General features: G+C 51.6%; 4 protein-coding genes across 4 annotated transcripts; 2 read left to right on the plus strand and 2 right to left on the minus strand.

Moving 5' to 3' along the window:
- Positions 1–3,210: 3,210 nt before the first annotated feature.
- J4E92_004875 (uncharacterized protein) lies at positions 3,211–4,817 on the plus strand (the record flags this gene model as incomplete). The annotated part of the gene is made up of 2 exons (XM_051496263.1): positions 3,211–3,215; positions 3,476–4,817. The coding sequence occupies 2 exons, from the start codon at positions 3,211–3,213 to the stop codon at positions 4,815–4,817; spliced, it is 1,347 nt and encodes a 448-aa protein (XP_051354103.1).
- A 106-nt stretch (positions 4,818–4,923) lies between these two features.
- Positions 4,924–6,601, minus strand: J4E92_004876 (uncharacterized protein; the record flags this gene model as incomplete). Its single annotated transcript, XM_051496264.1, is given in 2 exon segments — positions 4,924–6,573; positions 6,593–6,601. The coding sequence occupies 2 exon segments, from the start codon at positions 6,599–6,601 to the stop codon at positions 4,924–4,926; spliced, it is 1,659 nt and encodes a 552-aa protein (XP_051354104.1).
- A 226-nt stretch (positions 6,602–6,827) lies between these two features.
- J4E92_004877 (uncharacterized protein) lies at positions 6,828–9,474 on the minus strand (the record flags this gene model as incomplete). The annotated part of the gene is made up of 2 exons (XM_051496265.1): positions 6,828–9,074; positions 9,469–9,474. The coding sequence occupies 2 exons, from the start codon at positions 9,472–9,474 to the stop codon at positions 6,828–6,830; spliced, it is 2,253 nt and encodes a 750-aa protein (XP_051354105.1).
- A 1,894-nt stretch (positions 9,475–11,368) lies between these two features.
- J4E92_004878 (uncharacterized protein) lies at positions 11,369–12,745 on the plus strand (the record flags this gene model as incomplete). Its single annotated transcript, XM_051496266.1, has 1 exon — positions 11,369–12,745. One exon carries the CDS (start codon positions 11,369–11,371, stop codon positions 12,743–12,745), a length of 1,377 nt encoding a protein of 458 aa, XP_051354106.1.
- Positions 12,746–14,081: the final 1,336 nt, after the last annotated feature.

Raw genomic sequence — 14,081 nt, forward strand, 5'->3', positions numbered from 1 at the left:
CTTCTGAAAATCTAGTCTTACCGGCTTTAAGACCTATCCAATCCGAGCCTGTTGTCTTCATGATGTCGCACCATAGCACCTCGTCGATACCCCCATCCTCATTGTGCAGTACCAACTGCCAGTACAACGAGGCCCAACCCGAGCATGTGCGCATACATGCTTCTTATGGCTTCGGGCCGTTTCGATGTTGACAGGTAATACCTCTTGATCGGCTCCACGTCGAAGATGCACGACATACATTCGTACTTGCACACAACAGCCGGTAGCGGTCCCTAGATATCACACCTCGCTATGGGCGTGTCCACGACATGACAGTATTGTTTCAAATCGGCGGCGACCTTTTGTTCCTGTGTCGGTCTTCCTTCCCGGCCTCGAAGCGGAGCTAGCCCAACAGAAACGTAGTTTCAACACTATCCTTCAGCCAGTGTCTACCATCTCCATGGCTGAGTAGGTCCTCGTCGAGGATAGGAATCTTGGCTCTTTTGCCTTGCTTATCTAGAGCGTGCATGGTCGCGGGTAGTAGATATTCGTCCTCCGAGAAGTCGTCATCCCACGGGTCTCCAGGATCATGTCTTATATATTCGATAAGGTCCCACGCAAAATAGCCAATGCGTTCGTAATGGGTGTCGTGCTGTCGCAATATAAGGATTTGACTTTCGTTCTCGAATCTCGTACTGTCTCCTTGCCTACGTTGCGTATCTGGTCGTCGAACGATTACTGCGCAAGGCAGATAGATCCCTCCCTTGTTAGATCTGCACACAGGCTCTTCTTCCGTGTCCCAGAAGGCGAAAAGAAACACATCGAGAGCTTCACCATATGGGATCTTAGCGTGAAGTCCGTCTCGGGGATACATAGCCTTCCCCCTCAAGCTCACAAACTCTACAGTTACTATCTTAGTCGTTACCCTGAGAAATCTCGACTGTTCCGCGCCTGGCAAGTGATGTTGTTGCGAGAGCTCTCTAAAGCCTTGCTTAAGTGGCTTATACTCACCATTGCACCACACTTCGACGGTACATTCTTTTGAAATGCAAGGATCTTTCCGAAACGGGTAATCGACCTGATACGGGTAATTAACTGGGCCATGCTAGCTAATAGGTGACCAGCTAGGGAATTGCTTGCGTCGAGGGACTGGTGACGAATGTCGCCAATGAAGGAACATGTACAAGTTTAGGTGATATCGAACAACAAAAACGCCCCAGATGTAGTCATCTGAATATTCTGATTCGAGCGCGCTAATGATAGCTTTCAGCGCGTTATAGCTATACGTAAGTCGGCGTCGTGTGTATTCGTGCATTATTTGTTCCTTGAAGTCGAAAAGGGGTGCTTTGACTGGGCTGCGTAGCGTTCCAGCGAGTCCGATAGCAGCCTCACTCCCGCGGTCATTGTTACAGATGTAATCTACTTCAACATCTGTGAAATACATCCGTCTCCTTGATAGATAGCCTTCTTGGAATGTCCATCCTCTACTATACCAATTGGATAACTGTATTGATACAAGCCTCGTTCTTCGAGTATGCACGAGACGTATTCGATCGGTTACCGCGCATGAACTCGGCGTTCTGAAGTCGTCCGTGATACCAGGGAGACCGTACGTAGCATCTGAATTACTCTCCTCTGTACCTGCGGCTGCAATAATGGTCGCCTGAGACGAAGAGTAGATAGTACCCATTTGATCAATTTGATGCTGCTGGGCTATATCATCATTCTGATCGACGCACTGCACGATTAGTTATCGATCTGAATGGCTTTGTAAGTAAGCATACATATCTGTCAATCCAGAGGTATCGACAACCTAACATGATTGTAGCTTTGATACTATCCTCCACAGTGCGAGGGAGTATGTCTGGTATTCGCGGAAAATCCGGGGCGTCTTCCAGTCCTGCCTTTCCCCAGACATATGATAGCGCAACGTATTCGCAGTGTTCCGGTGCCGAGACAACAATTCTATTGTGACAGTCGAGCACCTTAAGATCGTGCAAAGCTGAGCCCAGCGGAGGCTTGCACTCCTCGTGCGATGACACGCAAGCACGTATCCAACGTTTCGCATGCGCAAAGTCGACGCGCTTTGGATGGACTCTACACGCTTGAACGAAAGCGTCGTCATCCTTGTCATAAAGCATCAAATTTGAGCGCCAAAAGAAGGTTCCGGATCCAACCATCATGTGTGTTCCGCTCTGTTCCAGACATGTTATAGGTTCATTATGTCCCGCTATCCCGCGTCCGATAACCCGGCAGATTGGACAAGCGGCGCTCTGGAGTTCATCTGGGGTTTCTGTGAAATACAGCTTTTCATAGTTCGATACATACCACCGTACCCATGGTATGGCGGAGCAGCGCTCGCATGTCTCCCCCTCCAAAAAGTCCATGGCGAATCCAAGGTCAGTCGATCAGAGGCGTCCGCCACTGCATGCCCATTCGAACACGGCCTGGGAAGATTCGAAACACTGATTAACCGAGCGCTTTATGTTCTAGCAAGCTTCTTGAGGAGTGGTGTTGAGAGTCGTCTTTGGATCTCATAGCGATGCTTGCCCCGCGGTCCGCCTTACCTTGGCTTGGTGCGGCACGGGCTGAGCCTCACGAATGGAGACTGCCACGCATGCCGCTGCACGTGCGATCTGCATTGAACGGATAGCCCCCAATATCACTCTCGCGCGAATCTTATACTGGTCTTCCACTGGCTCGTTTTGTGCACTGCTCCAACACCGTGGTTGCCTGCCGGCATCTGCTCCGCCGCCGAGCGTCTGCATTCGCGCCCTACGCCCCGCGCCCATCCTGGTTACGCAATGATCTCAATTCGCTCCTCGCGATAAGGACAGCCATTGCGCATCATGCTAGAATGATCAGTGGACAACAATGGCGATTGTTCGGCTGTACGAGCGCATTTGTGAGGAGCTGGCAAGCCGCGACGGAGGCACGGAGGGCTGCTGGCCCGGGCCCGACGAGCTAGGCGCGGTTAGCGGCACTGTCGTTATCACAACGGGCAAACCTCGCTAACTGACACCACCCTGTTTCGCGGCGCAATCCTGCTGGAAGGAGTGTCAGGTAAGGCGACCACCCCAAGAAGGGCGCCTAAGATGTCATGGTGTCGCCATCGAATCTCCCGGGCCAGCCTGTGCGACAAGCATGTGCACCTATACGCGCTGCGATCTTTCGACGTTCGCACATCCAGTGCCAGACTCCTGGCGTATCTTTGCTTTCGACGAACTCGATATGACGTAGAGTGTTGTGACGCGACGCCTACACACAATCTCCAGTATGCTTACAGGCTCACGTCGCTTCTTACCCAGTGTCAGGTCTTTCGCCACCGGGCGCACCCTTCGGCTGCTGTTCGCATTCATTGGCATAGCCATCGGGGTCAATCTCTTCGTTCTCTTCGACTGGACATACATCGAGTCCTTGCCAAGGGATATTCTAGGCAAGCAAGCCTTTCATCCTAAGCCATTCGCGCCGTTACCGCAGGAACTCAACACGCAAGCCGACAATGGACTGGACTTCTGGACCTGGAACACTACGACACAGTTCAAAAAATAAAATACTCTGAATGGAGGGACGGCTCCACAGACGAATGCGCTCTCTTCCCAGTGCATCTGCTCTCGAAGGTTCAGGTCATCCTAAAGACCGGATCAGCAGACGACAAATCACGAACGGATGCTCAGCTCTCAACAGTCATAAAGTGCATCTCCAATGTTTTGATCGTCTCAGATGGCAATCATACCTATGGTCGCGACCACCGAACTATCGACGTTCTCGCAGACTTGCCACCGAACACGTACCTGAAATCAGTGGACTACGTCGTTTACGAGACGCAGAAGAACGCAAGTCGCCAGGGCACGAAGCTACAACAGGGTCATGAAGGTTGGAGGCTTGACAAGTATAAATTCCTACCGGAAGTGCAAAAAGCGATTGATCACAACAAGGCGGCTGAGTGGTACGTCTTCCTGGAGAGCGATACATACATCTTCTGGGACAATGTCTTCCGTCTTTTGGAGAACTACAATAGCTCGCTGCCTTACTATTTTGGATCGCCTTCGCCCGGACGAACGTACCATTCTGACGCGCAGCGTGACGAGAAGAAACAAGTCTGGTTCGCGTACGGAGGCGCCGGCTTTATACTTTCCCAAGCCGCTGCGCATCGACTCGTTGATCGCCACCGCAACGCCTTCGGTCTCAAGGGTCCTCGTCTCACCACAGAATACAAAGAAGACATCAGAGCCGATTGTTGTGGCGACAGCATACTAGGGTGGGCGCTGCACGACAAAGCTGGAGTCGACATCAGCGGTATATGGCCCATGTTCAGCCCCCATAGACTCGAAAACATTCCCTTCGGTGAGGACCACTGGTGCGAGCCCGTCATCAGCCTCCACAAAACCGATCCAGCTCTCTACAAAGAGCTCTGGTCATGGGAGAACGAATGGAAAGCAAGTAGCAACGTTACCATGCGCTATCGCGACCTGTTATACCGCGCCCTGCTCTCCGCCTTGCAAGGCGAATATCCGCAGCGCGAGAACTGGGACGCAGCCTTCGACGCGGGATTCCAGCTCCCAGACAACTCCAGGGTCCATAGCAACCTCGATGCTTGCAGGATTGGGTCTACTGAACACGCCGAATGCATGCAGTACACCTGGCATGGACGACATTGCTACTTTGGCAAAGCCCTGTATATTGGTCGTGCAAAGCAGCCGGATGGTCATCATGACCCAGAGGACAGGAGGTACGTTAGTGGCTGGGATAGGACGAATATGGACGCTCTGAACTTTGGGAAGACGTGCGCAGAGGGGCCGCATTGGGTGAAACCAAGCATCAAACGGAGGTATTGAACGCATGAGATATACGCGAGTAGCGGCAAGAAGATCAGAGGCCCTCCACGTCCGGGATTGCGATTCTATCATAGAGTGCGACATGGATCTCGGCCATACCTCTACCTCAATCTTCAACCCCGATATCCTTCAACCCTCCTTGCCTCGTCCAAAAGATCTTCCAAGCATTCGGCCAACGTTCCTCCTTGAGCCCCCGAAGCCATTCCGCCACGGTGATCTCCGTATCCGCATACCGGATAACGCCATTCTTGACGCCCTTCCAATCCTTCATCGGCCCTTTGATGTAGCGGTGATTTGCGCCGCAAAAGCTCAGCCACGGCTCGTCGGTCCTTTCTTCTGTCGGTTCGGCTCCCTTCGTTTGCTGGACGCGCTTGGAGTGGCAATCTTCGCACAAATCGCAGTTGGGACAAATGAGGCAGTAGTAGATTGGCTGAGTCCACGATGAGATGTTCGTCTCGCATGGCCCGTCGCAGCCAAGACCTCCACCTAGAAACACGTCTTCATCAAGCTCATCGAATTCCGTTTGATCGGCGGACTCTGTTTCAGGCACATCCTGTTCTCCCGGCTCTGTAGGATCCTGCTTCTCCTCAATCGGCTCTTCCGGAAGATCCTCGCTTTCAGCATCATGTGCTTCACCCGTCAGGGAATTGTTCTGAATAACGTCGCCTTCGTTAAACGTTTCGCTTTCTTCCTTCACTAGCTCTTGTTCTGCACCAGCTTCGATGTCGCTCTCGTCGGAATGTGTCTCCGACTGTTCCGGTTCAGGATGACGTCCATAGACCGCAAAGTCGAGGATCGAAAACTGGGCGCTGATGGCAATTCTTGCATCAGACTCTAAGCTGTCCAAAGACGCCAAGACCTTGGCTAGTAGTCGCAGACTTGACGAGTCGTTCCACGAGATGCTGTCTTCAAGACCGGCGACACACTTCTTGAACAGTTCCTTCATGTACCTCTCATATTCCTTTGCAGGGCCCATGATCCGAAGCATATTTGCGCGCAGCATATCGACATGGGATTCTCGAATGTTCTTGTTGTCGTCATCGTTGTCGTGGGCGCTTGGTAGATCTCTCAAGGTGCCCATGATGGCCTCTTTTCTCGTTGGATCAGCAGTCATCTGGAACTCACAGAACAAGATGTCTGCCAGGTCCATTCGGTGGCGCGTCTTTGCCTCATTCATAGAGTCTTCATAGTCAAGATCGGGCTTTGTCTTCAAAGCTAGGAGCTCCTGACGTAGTCTCTTGCCGTTCTCGATATCGCCCAACATTGGGTAGTAGATGTCTGCCACCGCGCCTCGAATGTTGAACAAATGTAGGCTTTGTGGCGGAAGGGTGTTGGCTAAACTCTTCAGCCAGCCGATGAGTAGGTCGGTCTCGTTGCACAGCATCGCTGCCCTTTGCACGCGCTTCACCGTACGCTCCATTACATAATCCTCGAGATTGAACGTGAAGAAGCTATCGCGCTCCTTCTCAGTCCAGCTCTTGAGGATCTCCATTAGCCTTAGCCTATGGGCCTCGTCCTCATTCGGAAAGAGTCGCGTTATGTCGTCCAGAATGGTCCCAGCGAGTGGTTGTGCGCCCTGCAATCTTCTCGCCTCATTGAATGCTTGCAAAGCTTCGTCGGTCTGCTCCAACGTTGAAAGGGCGGAGGCTTTCTCGATAAGGATCGCTACACGTATTGACTTGATCTGATCCAGCTCTTGTTCAGAAGATTCATCGGCCTCGTGATCGGGTAGCATGTTGTAGGCTTCTTCGTAGTGCTTTACCGCGTCGGATGACTGGTCGCATCGACCACATACTGACGCAAGTAGGCGAACTGTAGCGACGTTGTCCAGAACGTCTCCCCGCATACAGTCTACTGCTCTCGTGAGATACACGCTAGCTTCCTTGATCATTGCTACTCCGCGATCGTCATCATCGCACGTTGCGTAACCGTGGTCAGCTAGAGTGCATCCAATAGCCCGTAGTGTCTTGTAGTCTTCAGGTAGAATCTTGTATCTCTTTATGATGGCCTTCATGTATTCAAGTGGCCCAAGTTCATTGGATTCATTGATTTCGAAAGGGAATGACTACAGCGCATTAGAGAAGTCGTTGCGTATGAGAAGTGGCTTACGAGGGACAACGCGGCCCTGACGAATCTGAATCTCTCGGGTATCCAATAATCGTCGTTGGCGTCCAACCAATTGTGGACATGACCGCGAGCAAGCCGAAGCAGAACGTTGTCTTTACGGACCACGGTCGTCCATTTCTTGACTTTACTATCCGAAAATTGTACTAGTAGGCTTGATGACCTGGCTGTCCAACTCAGAAGCGTATCGAGCCAAGCGATAGGCACTTCGTCAGCGCGCTCGGGATATATGTCTGTATGTCGCGCTAGCTGTTCGAATAACTTGGCGACGTTGTATGAATTGGCCGTGATGCAGTGCAGGAGTGTTACAACATCGTGAACAACTTCTGGGGTCGCGTTATCCGCGTCCAGCTCCTTGAGATGCTCATACCAATAGCTGATGGCATATACTGTGAGCCCGGAGCTTTGCTCTTCGATTCCTCGGGCCGCTTTCATCATCACAGCCACGCACATCTTCAGAATTGTCAGGTGCGCAGCGGTGGCAGGTGTCCGAAATTCCGTTACACCGTCATCTTCGACACTCACGCTCTTGAAGTATTCCCGCAGTGACCGATCCTGGAAGCAGAGAGGGGAGTCTCCGTACCCGAGCTCTGGTATGCCCTCGTCTATTGGCTCATCGATCTCGTCATCCTCTTTGTCATCGTCCTTTATATCGTCCTCTGGCTGCCGTGATCGGGTAAGTTCGAGGATACGAGAGGAAGGTCCGATGATCTCCTCTTCGATGTCGAAGCTGTCGTCGGACAGTGCGAGTTGAACCAAGCTCGATGCCTCGCCGAGGCTAAGCGATCGTTTCGAGAACGCTAGCCACGCGAATAACTTCTTCATCGCCTGGTATTGCGCTTCGGATCGATTTTGTCGGCACTCGTCCAAAAGAAGTTCGTAAAGTCCATGCAAGTTTGGAGGCATCTTCCCCAGTGCTTGCAGAACGGCTCTTTCTCGACCTATGTAAGAGAACCTCCTAAGCATATGCTCGACGTAGAGCATACTGTCTGCGTGTTTGACTACTTCGCGACGAATTGCTGATTTGGTAGTTTGGGTGAACTTGCGCAGGCGCGGCAGTGTGCGAAGACGGTCCTTCACCAGTATCTTCAAATCGTGCTTTATTTCATGCTTAGTGACGTTGAGGATCGAAGGCTGGAGCAGTTGCAGTGTGGGCTTGTCTTCTGGTCGGCTTGTCGCAAAGACTGACACACTGGCGTTTAGGCGCTTGAGATCCGACAGAAACCGCGTAAAGGTTCCACCTTCTTGCACGTGCGCCTCGTCTAGTCCATCGAAGACAAGGAAAAGGCGACCACCGAGTTTGTTATCACTTGGAAACACCGAGAGGAAGAACCTCTCCCAGGTTGACATTGCTGCGGACTCACTGGACTCTTGCTTGATCTTGGCCGCTACCTGTTCGGCGTATCTGTTATTTGATCCGGCAATCTGTAGTGCAGCCGAAGCGAACGCGTTTTGCATTGACTGTTGGTATGGATGCTCCTCCTTGAAATAGAAGTAGGCCAAGCAGTCGTGCTCGTTTTGACGTAGACGCAGCTCTTGGACGGCCGAGTAGGCTAGGAATGACTTTCCAATCCCCTCGGTGCCTCGTAACCAAAGGAGAGGAACTCCTCCACTTACCCAACTCTTGAAGCTCGCATGCTCATGAAGCCATCCGGCCGTTTTGCTTACCTTGGAATCGCGCAAATCTTCGTCTTGGAGCAGGTTCTCTTGGTGAGCATCCTGCCACGAAGGGAAGACATCGTGCTTGTCGGCGAAGAACTTCTTGAGTTCTCGCAACGCTTGGAACTTCCGATCTCCGATGTCACCCTTCGGCTTTTGAGCGAGCTTCTTCTTTTCCTCAATCTCCGGGGCTCTGGTCGTCTTATCCTGGTTTTTGATGATCTGCAGAAGCAGAGCACGATCTTCTAACCGCTCATTTCGTAGGGTAACGATCCCCTCGGTGATGATGAGATGTAGACTGATCGTGGTTGCGTAGACTTCCTGGATACCTTGGTCCAGGCTCGAACGGTAGGATTGTAGCTTCTCATCAAGCTCGTCTAACTTAGAACTATTAGCGACCACCCCTGTTTGAACGGCCACAAGAGCGCCGTAGGTTTCGTAAGTAATCGTTTCGTTGAGTTCCTGTATCGAGGCCTGCATTCCAGCATATGCTGCTATCAGCTCTTCATCTACCTCGTTCCACAAGGTTTTGAGCCAATGCTCTGCCAAATATTAGCACCTTCTCAACATCAGAGCCGTTGTCTCACTGAATCGTTTCTCCTTTATCAGCTGTCGTGCTCTGCCGCATACCGAGAGCTGCATGGAGAAGACCCTCTCAACAGCAATAGCAAGCGGACCGGACTGTGCTTTGTCCTCGAGGATTGACAGTCGTTGGAAGAAACGGGCTGAGTATGCGAAGAACTCCTCGACACGATCGTAGTCTGCTCGGACGCCTGCAAATGCCTATCTCACTTCAACACGGTATCATAGAACGATGCTGACTACTCACGGAAATTATGCGGCTGGCGGCAGTGAACACGAGTCCCACAGGCATCGCTGGAGGAAAAGCACTGACACAGGCCCCGACTGCAGCAAAGCCGTCAATGCAAGTCTGGAGGTTACCAAGATGATCCCCCATCGCCGATCGAAAGTTTGCCTTTTTGGTTCCGTCATCGCGAAACCCTTTGAACTCGTTCATGACCACAGTCGTTTGTCGCATCACGTCGGTGACGTTTCCCACTGCCATCGTCGAAAGATCCTCACCGGTACGTTCTTTGTAGTCTCGTATAGCGCCTCTCCATAGTCGACCGAGATCAGTGGATGTGCTTGGTTGCACAATTCTGGTCGCCATTGTGCGGCAACGGGAATCGGTATTGCGAACGCCACGAGGCCAAGAACGAAGTCGTAGGTGAATTTTGCGAGATGATGCAGGCACGCATCGGAGTTATAGCATAAGCCATCCTCGCCTTCGAAGCCGGCAGCACCAAGGCGGCCTCGGGTAAGCATGGTTCAGCCTCACGATGCATGCGTTGGTGGCGGGGGGCCGAAAAGAGGTATCACCTATGGAGAGAAGGGGGCGCCCGAGCAATATACTCCCGACTCGAGCTCGGCGTCTCATAGGAGGAGAGTGACTGTTGGGAGCAGCAGCGGGCTACATTGGGAAGCTGCGTGCAACTCAGTCATTCAGCTCCTCGCTCACGTACCGTTCAGCGACATCAAACATCTGCGCGCCTCTCCAGGCTGAACAGTCGCTGGGCGGCCATTCGCTGTCGCATTGTCGCGCTGTCTGGTTTCAATGAGAACGCGATGGTGGGGATGATGAGGGCGCGAGGATGGCCATTGCCATGCGACGGCCACTGCCACTGCCACTGCCACTGCCTACGTAATCAGGTCCAATGGGGATAGCGGGACACGTTCAGCTCGTGCAGGAGGAGGTATGCAGCGTTCTGCTTGTACTGCAGCAAAGGCGTATCCTGACAGTGTACAGATGCGCAACATCTAGACCATAATTTGACACACGATGGAACCGATTCTGGTGTGCCCGTAACGAGAATCGAGACCTAGCAGCTCAGACAGCCAAAGCAGCTACCGGCAAAGCGACGGCGTCACACAACCAGTCAAACGCGAATCAAAGTAATCGCGACCAGATCATCGCGAAACAAGGCCGAAATCAAGAAGTAGACAACGAAGACAGGAAAGGAAGTCCGCGATGTTCATCCCTGCCGCATGCCTGCACCATTTTGTGGAGGTGTCGCGGCCCGATTAGCTGCGGAATGTCTTGCGCTAGCGTCTCCGTATCATTATCTGCAGTCAGCACGCAGCTCGCATCAAAACTTATGACGGCGCTGCAACGGCCCAGGCAGCCACCTAGCGGACATGTCAGCTCTCCAAGCCCGGCGGGAGTAGTGTGCTGGCGTTCGCATGTTGAGATGCGCGCCCGATACTTCGGCACTAATCACGATTGGCGGCCGAGGCAGGGTCTTTTTTGAGCGGTGGACCCTTCTTTGATCACACAACATCCATGAATCATCCTTTCGACTTTTCCATCTCAACCAATTACCGTCGCCCCAGCGCCAGGAAACGCGTTCCAGACGCAGATGGCGTCATGCGGGTCGACCGTTAGTCCATCTGTTCCTGCCATCGCGGTGCGGCGCCTTACCACAACCGAAACGGTGGATGGTGAGGCATAGATTTCACGCTTTCGGAGCGTGGCATGCGCGAGCCTAAACCGCGGGCTGCCGACTGTTTCTCTTCTCCCACGTTCTGCATACTCAGCTTTACGACTCGAAAGACTACATACGAGAGCCCTACCGCGACTCCTTATCCTGCTTTGCGCGCATCGCTTGCATCCTCCCGCGAAGCACACACCCCGCTATAGACATCGCAGCAGCGACGCGACGGTACTCGACCCGCCAATAGCCTTTCCAGCAGCCCGCACAGTCGCGACCATGGCGACAACGCCCATCGAACACCCCTCAACCGTCAGCAGTCTGCCCACGCGCCAGAAGCCGATTCCATACTCCTTCGCCAATGGCCGGCGCACCCCGCTGTCGTCCATCCTCCCTCCCCTCGTCTTCGGTACAGCCACGTTCAACTCGCAATACAACACCGACCCCTTCGCGCTCGACACAACTGGTCTCGTGACCTCGGCGCTCACACATGGCATTCGCGCCTTCGATACCTCGCCCTACTACGGCCCCTCCGAACAACTGCTCGGCGATGCGCTCGCGACACCGTTCGTCCGGGAGACGTTCCCGCGCAACTCATACATGATCTTGACCAAAGTCGGGCGGACAGGGAGTGAGGAGTTCGACTACAGCAAGGAGTGGGTGCGCCAGAGCGTCAACCGGAGTTTGGAGAGGCTGCACACTGAATATCTGGACCTCGTATATTGCCACGACGTCGAGTTCGTGAGCCCGGCGGAGGTCCTGGAAGCAGTCAAGGAACTCCGCCGCATTAGGGACGAAGATGGCACAGTTCGGTACATTGGTATCTGTGGATACCCATTGGATGTGCTGGGCGACATGGCTGAGCTCATCCTCCGCGAGACCGGCGAGCCACTCGATGCGGTGCAGTCCTACGCCAACTTCACGCTCCAGAACCAGTCGCTCGCCGGTCCGCGCGGCATGTTGCGCCTGAAGAATGCAGGCGTCGACGTCGTCCCGAACGCCTCTATCCTTGGTATGGGCCTCCTCCGACACGACGGCATACCCGTCGGTGGCCTTGGTGACTGGCACCCCGCCCCATCCTCCCTCCGTGAGGCAGTGCGCAAAGCGAGCCACTTTTGCGACGACTACGGCGAGCGCATCGAGGTTATCGCCATCCGCTTCGCGCTCGAGACATGGATATCTGCTGGCGCGCTGTGCGGATCCCGCGGAGACCCTGCATCAGGCGTGCCCTGGACACACGAGTCCATTGACGATGTCGGCGGCTCCAAGCTGGGTGTCAGCGTCATCGGTGTCTCGCGCGCTCCCGAGTTGGAGAAGACAATGCTCGTTTGGCGATCCATTCTCGATGGATTGGAGGGCGGCAAGGAGACTGCGGTCCAAGCAGGCCGCTGGTACCGTGCGTGGGAGTGGAGCAGGAACCGCAGGAAGGCAGTGCAGATCCTCGCCGAGGGGGTCCAAGAGGTGCTTGGTGACGGCTTTGGCTACGAATGGGCGAGCCCTGACCCGGGCTTCGTCAACAAGAGGGTGAAGGACGCGAAGAAGGCTGCGCAAAGTGATGCGCCTGCAGCGTGGTTGACGCCCGCTGCGAGCCCGGAGGCGGTGCCGGTGAAGGATGCTGGCGAGGTCGCAGAGGACAAGTCTCTGCCGCTACGGTAACAGTGGAGATGATGCACATGTATATATTGAATTGAATCGCACATTTCCTAGTGGCCAGCATCTTCGACGCCGCCTCTTTCGGCTCGTCAACGCGACAATACAGCACACCATGTCCCTTAACCGCAACAACGACAAGCCACCCGCCTACTTGTTTGCCAGAACTCCAACCGCCGACGTCTTCGACTGCCTAATTATCCTCTTATACCCCTCAATCTGCGCAACCTCTACAACAACAAGCTCCTCTACCGTCTGCGCATCTAGTCTCTCTCTTTAAAGCATGACCCATCCGTTCGCTTGTGCGTGATCTACCTGAGCAATTATAACAAGACTCGTCTCGTTCTCTAACTCCCACGACGCCGCGCCCGCTACCTCTATCCCTGTACTCTTCTAATGCAGTTCCCCTAGCCCCCCACTCGCAGCAACCTTCTGCTTTGACGTGCTAATGTCGATGCGATAGCCCTACCTAAGAGAATGTCTTAGGGCTGCTAGGCCTAAGTAATTTTTAGTAGAGGTAATAAGCACTAATAAGAAATAGAGAGTAGCTCTAAAGTAGTAGCTCTAAAGCTTTTAAACTTTACTACTAAAAAGTCTAAATAAAATCTAAGTAGACTATTTTATATAGAATAACTACGTAAATTTAATACTTTACTTAGCTTATTAATAGCTACTTACGTTATAAAGTTATAAAGTAAAAAAGTTTTAGACTAAATTTTAAAGTTCTTTATATAATTACTATACTTACTACTAGTATAGCTTATATATAGCTAGAATTTAGTACTTATAAATAAATTTTAATACTTATAGCTAAATTTTAAACTTAAAGTAAAGCTAAAATTAAGTACTTATAGTTAGAATTAGTTACTAAATTAAGTACTTAAAATAGATACTTTTATAGCTAGAATTTAGTACTTCTATAGCTAAAAAAAAGTATCTTTATAGCTAATTTTATTATTTATAGCTAAATTTTAATATTTATAGCTAAATTTTAGACTTAAAGTAAGACTAAAATTAGATACTTATAGTTAGAATTAGTTACTAAATTAAGTACTTAAAATAGACGCTTCTATAGCTAGAATTTAGTATTTTTATAGCTAAAAAAAAGTACTTTTATAGCTAATTTTATTATCTATAGCTAAATTTTAATACTTATAGCTAATATTTTAGACTTAAAATAAGACTAAAATTAAATATCTATAGTTAGAATTAGTTACTAAATTAAGTACTTAAAATAAATACCTCTATAGCTTATTCTTATATCTAAATTTAGTATTTATAGCTAAAATTTAATATTTATAGCTAAATTTTAGTATTTATAGCTAGATTTTAGACTTAAAGT

This window comes from Alternaria infectoria (genome assembly GCF_024043175.1).
Source record: "Alternaria infectoria strain BMP 0036 chromosome Unknown scaffold_6, whole genome shotgun sequence".
In the NCBI taxonomy this organism is placed as follows: Eukaryota; Fungi; Ascomycota; class Dothideomycetes; order Pleosporales; family Pleosporaceae; genus Alternaria; species Alternaria infectoria.